General features: G+C 34.0%; 1 protein-coding gene across 1 annotated transcript; it reads left to right on the top strand.

Annotated features, from left to right (window-relative positions):
* Positions 1-625: 625 nt before the first annotated feature.
* On the top strand, positions 626-5,424 carry LOC107951823 (methionine aminopeptidase 1D, chloroplastic/mitochondrial). The gene is made up of 10 exons (XM_016886967.2): positions 626-1,037; positions 1,741-1,810; positions 2,387-2,618; positions 2,845-3,006; positions 3,097-3,138; positions 3,368-3,439; positions 4,191-4,270; positions 4,520-4,617; positions 4,807-4,854; positions 4,938-5,424. The coding sequence occupies exons 1-10, from the start codon at positions 932-934 to the stop codon at positions 5,087-5,089; spliced, it is 1,062 nt and encodes a 353-aa protein (XP_016742456.1). The 5' UTR covers positions 626-931; the 3' UTR covers positions 5,090-5,424.
* The last annotated feature ends 537 nt before the right edge of the window (positions 5,425-5,961 follow it).

Here is a 5,961-nt window from a genome sequence, read left to right as displayed (position 1 = left end):
TATATTATTTATTTCGGTTAATTGGTTAATTCGATTAATTACCTGATTTTGAACTGAATTAACCGATAATCAAAATTCTAAAATACATTAGCCGACCTCTGACCAAACTAAATTTAGCCACTGACTGATTAACCGAATTAAATCGGTTTAATCGGTTAATTCAATTTTAACCGAACTATAAGCACCCCTACTAACCACTCAAGCATGGATTTGGACCCCACCAAAACTAAAATACTAAACAGGCATTACTTAAACTTCGTGAATGTATTGGGGTTTATTTAAAGTCAGAAAACAAAAATCCTAGAATAAAACTAAGTATAGATAATTTTGAAAATAATATCCCCGTTAGAGACAGACCTAGAGGGTCACCACCCCTCAACAAGAACTAAAGTTCTAGCTTATCCATTCCCTCTATTCGAGTTTCACTACTTGATATAAAACATGTAAGGCTTTGTACAAGTTTATTCTAATTTAAATGCCTCGCTCATGCAAATCTTGTCTAATTTATTATAATCTAAGTCATGTTCAATTTTTGCTTTTGTAATAATTGAATCTGCTGATGTATTATTTCGTAATGATTATCTTTTAAAAAGAATAAGAACCCTGAACCAAACTCAAATGGACATATGAATTGGATTCCTTGAATGAACAGAACCCATGTCACGGTTGGAGATTTTCCTAATCATTTTACAAGATCCATCAACCCCAGGGCAGTCGAATCAAAGCTTATCGAAAGGCCTCGTCTAGGTCCATTTTCAAAGCGATATGGGCTAAATCCCAGGCTACTCGAAGATAAATTTCCTACAAAATGAAAAGAGAAAATGGACCATGAGAGGGAAAGAAAAGTGGGTTAGCTTAGCTTATCCCAAAAGATGTTAGCACCAACACACCACAGATAACAGAGAGAGGTAGAGGACAGGAAGAAAAGAATATGGTGGGGGCTTCGTCTTTGCATCCAAGACTCCTCTCTTCTTTTGTTGGTGATCGTTTAGCTCAATCGAGACAACCACTTGCTCAGCTATTTCATTACAACCCAGGTTTTTCTTTTATTCTTTTTTGTATTCACTTTTAATTTCTGCTGGTTCAAAATTTCCATTGCAGATATAAAAAAGCTAGAATTTGATTTTTTTTAGTTGAGAATAAGCCGTATACAAAAAAAAAAAAAAACCCAAATGGAAATTAATGGTGTTTAGATGGGAAGTTGACTGCTTTGAGCTTAAAATGCTCATTTTTCTTTTGTGTGTGTGTATGTGTGTTGGGGGGGGGGCTTAAAATGCTGATTTTATGTATATATTAGTGCCAGTAAAGAAGTATTTGGATTACCGGAATTAATTTCATTAGCTAGTGATTTGGATTCTAGATTGGTGCCTCATTAATAGTGCTTAATTTGTTTTGGAGTTTTTATTCAATCTAATTGTGGAAGAGATTTTTGGGTCCAATAGAAGGTTTTTAACTATTTGGGATTGTTCCAGGGTGGCCTTTTGATATTTTTAAATTCCGTGGGAGCTGTAACTTTGAATGTTGTAAAGATATGCCATTATGCTGGAAACGTGCTTTTGCTAGAATATACTCTTCTTACCTATTGTTGAATACGAGCATATAATTGAATTTTTTGCATTTTATGAAAAAACATAGTATTATTGTACAAGAACCATGTTGTGTGATATGGTGATTGAGCTAAAGAGTATGGTTCATTATTAAAAATTTATTAACTTTTTTCCTTTTTATTTGCCTTCTCAGGTCGTAAGCATATATCAATGCAATTATCCAGAACGTTTTCTGGCTTAACCAATATTTTATTTAATAGAAGGTATGTTAGAGAACTTTCAGATTGCACATGTTAAATGCTATTTCATTCACTGTTTCAAGAGCGTCATTTTTAACCCCTTAGATTTTACATTTTAATGAATATTCTTTTGGCATGATGATGCCATATATATGGTTTTACTGTATGTTTCTGCTGCGTACAAATCTCAAGCACAAGAAATTGACTATCTCTTTTCCTTTTGATAATTTACTCTCACATTTCATGTATTAAAAGGTGATATTGGAGAAAGATATTTCAATATTTCATGTATTTAAAGGTGATGTTTGGAAAAGGAATTCTCGCATTTCATTTATAAGGTTATATTTGGGAAAGACGTTCTCGTATTTTATGTATTAGAAGGTAATTTACTGGAAGAGATTCTTGTAATTCATATACTAAAAGTGACATTGGAGAATGATACGCATCTTGTTACCGTGTAACCTGCTCCTTGGTAATCTATGTGGTATGCTACTAGCAATTGTATAAGAATGCTTACTTAATAGCTGTTAAGAAATGTGCATAAGCTGGAACATGCACATGCAGAAACCATATATTTGACAGTTTAATGGTCATAATTAGGAACAATTTGGACGAAGTTCCAGATGGCAAACGCAAATGTCTAAGACCTGGGAAGTTATCTCCTCGTCGACCAGTTCCAAATCATATAAAAAAGCCACCTTATGTCAAAACTCGTATGGCACCTGGAATTGCTAGTGGCCCGGAAGTGCATGATCTAAAGGGCATAGAACACATGAGAGCTTCTGGAAGGCTCGCAGCTCAGGTTCTCAATTATGCTGGGACCTTAGTGAAGGTGATACGGATTGCACCTCCTCTTGATCTATCTTTCAGTTTTTTCCCATTTCCATAAAATCCTGTATTCTTTGAGCTGCATTCATGGTACGGACCAACCTTATAATCTGTTATTTGTCTCTGTTTCTGTTTTTTCCCCTTAATAGACAGTTTGAGAGCTGCCATCATGCATGAATGTTACAGGATACTGGTATTTTTTCTGAAAGGTTTTGATGTTCTCTTGGCAGCCAGGCATAACAACCGATGAAATTGACGAAGCAGTTCACCAAATGATAATTGATAATGGAGCGTATCCATCGCCTCTTGGCTATGGTGGATTTCCCAAAAGTGTCTGCACATCAGTGAATGAATGCATTTGCCATGGCATACCGGATTCTCGTCCGCTTGAGGTCCTTTCTATTAGGTTCTTAGACTGCTTCCTGTATTTTCATGTTATTGTTTGCGAATATAGAAAATACTAGACTGCATTTTCTTTGCAGGATGGTGATATAATCAATATTGATGTCACTGTGTATTTAAATGTAAGTATCTTTCTGTCTCTAACTGGTTTTCTCATGGAAGTCTTTTATATATCGTGTCTGACGATTTTTCTACGTTTTGAGCATTGGAGTTTAACATATGTTTATTTTGGCCAAGGAGGTTAACAGATGTTGACCTTTTATTTTCTTTTCTGATAATTGTTCACCACACTTTTGCAACATCTGACCTTTATGTTTCGGAGTGGTCATTAATGGGATAGAGGTTGTGTAGGGTTATCATGGTGACACCTCGGCAACTTTCTTTTGTGGAGATGTTAGTGAGAAAGCTAGGAACCTTGTGAAGGTAACTATCTGCACTTCAATCTCTAAAGATAATATGAAACTGCAATAAGTTTTAGATAATCAGTTTTTTTCACTTAAAAAGTGCTTTGCTTTTAAATTAAAAATTATTGTCATGGTTGGGCAGATCCTTAAATGGATTCCTCTTCCACACGGTTTTCTTCTCTGAAAAGATGGAAAAAGTTAATGATTTTTAATGGTGGAACATAATTGAAGTAATAAAACAGTCATTGTCATATTTAGAGGTTTAATCATTTTGCTCGTGATCTGATCTCACAAATGACTAAAATTCCTCAAGTACAGGTCAATAGCTGGATAAGACGGGAATGGTTCTCTTTGGAAGGAGCTAGCATATGTGCATTATGACACTTTAAAAGGAAGAAATGAAAAGAACCTTTTTTAACACCCAATCTTGTCCTAAAACCATGACATCAAAATGCATAAAAAATTTCCATTTTGCTCATCTGGTTGAGCAAGCCAAGGGTAATTAGTTTATGATAGTGCTTGGCTCGGTTCTTTTTATTGCATAAATTGGATTTTTTCATTTTGTCTAACATATCAACTCTTTGTCTTTTTCTTGGCCGCTAATTGTTAATTCTGTTTATTAATTTTTGAATTCGAGGTGTTCCTTTCTATATTTAAGCGTTTTGAATTTTATCTTTCAACTTAACTTTTAGGAGTTCATAGCTTGTTTCACCTATGGTTTTCTATCCCAATTACTTTTTCACTGGTATTCTTGTTGAATGCATGATTAGGTAACCAAAGAAAGCCTAGATAAAGCTATATCAATATGTGCACCAGGAGTGGAGTTCAAGAAAATTGGCAAAACAATTCAGTAAGACACCCATATAGCCTTTGCGTATGTGTTTTTATACTGTATAATCTGCATTCTTTAACAGCAAAATTCTGTGGTAATATACTGAATTTTTGGTTCATTATACTTTAATGTTTGCATTTACGTTTATGTTTTTTTTCATGTGGTGAATGTTGTAAGTCATTATTTGCCTTTTTACCATTCCATGGTCGGCTTTTATAACTGTTACTCTGTTTTATGTTCACTTGTAAGTTATGTTTTTTTTCTAAGTGATCATGCAGATAAATTCGGTTGTGGTGTTGTCCGGCAATTTGTTGGCCATGGGGTTGGACGGGTTTTTCATGCTGATCCTGTCGTTCTCCACTTCAGTAATTATGCTGACCTCAAATCTTTTTACTAAGCTATTTGATTCTAAACCATGATTTCATTTTTTTAGGACTTCTAGATCTTCGCATTGATGGAGTTGCCTTTTAAGTTGTCTATGATTTCATACAAAATTGACCTTTTTCTGTCAGGAGCACACCATATCTTTGGATAACATTTCGTTTTAATTTCAGGGAACAACGATGGTGGACGTATGGTCTTGAATCAGACCTTCACTATTGGTAATGTAATTCATCCTGGAATTTATGTTGTAGTGATGGTTAATCAACATTCATTCATTCATGTGATATATATCATTTTCCAGAGCCGATGCTAACGATTGGCAGCATTAATCCGGTAATGTGGGATGATGACTGGACGGTGGTCACAGAAGATGGGAGCCTGTCAGCTCAGTTTGAGCACACAATTCTAATAACCGAAGACGGGGCTGAAATATTGACCCAATGTGAAGCTTGATATCGAATCATGCAGCAAATAACGGTTATGGGTATCGCCCCTTTCGGAGTTTTTCTCATCCACATCTGACATCCGTTGTCTGAACCAATACCTTTGCCCAAGAGAAGACGCACCATTCAGGCTTGTATGCTGTTTATTTAGGGTTGAAGACACACTATAGTTAACGAACTATTTATTCTCTTTCATGATTTATCATTGAAATCTCCCAAGTGATTATAGTTTTTATATATTAAGTATATAATCTTCGTTTTTTTTTAATCAGAGATCTGTTCATGTATTAACTACAATTCAACCTTTTAATAAAGGGTGATTAATGACCATGAGCTTATGCTAAAGTTGTTTTATTTTATTTATTTTTTCTTTTACCAAAGTTACATTGTTTTTAACTAGGGAGGTTTGCTGGTGATGAATTTATTACAAAAATGTTGTATATTTATAAAGGGTAAATTACACCATTAGTCACTAAATTATGGGTAAGTTTTGGTTTTGGTTATTGAACTATTTAAAAGGTTTCATTTAAATCATCAGGCAAGTATTGCCTGCATCAATCGAAAATTCTCTTTTTTTTTTGTAGTTCAAATTTTTTCCATAAACAACTTTGGATATCATGAATATTTGAACAAAAATTTAAACAATTTTTTCTCTGATCTTTGACATTGACCGTTAGATCGATTTAGATTTAAGCTATGTTTTTTTACTCGTTGATGGATCCATTGTACCAATCGTTGAATTGTCACTTGGAGCTCACTAACAAAACTTTTTTTTTAAAAATAAAACTTTAACAACTTAGTTACTTAAATAATTTTTTTTGAATAATTCAATAACTTAAATGAAAACTTTCGAATAGTTCAATAACCAAATTATAACTTTTT

This window comes from Gossypium hirsutum, chromosome A11 (assembly GCF_007990345.1).
Source record: "Gossypium hirsutum isolate 1008001.06 chromosome A11, Gossypium_hirsutum_v2.1, whole genome shotgun sequence".
NCBI classification, from domain to species: Eukaryota; Viridiplantae; Streptophyta; class Magnoliopsida; order Malvales; family Malvaceae; genus Gossypium; species Gossypium hirsutum.
Note: the sequence above shows the minus strand (reverse complement) of the source record. Positions and strands in the feature narration are given on the sequence as shown.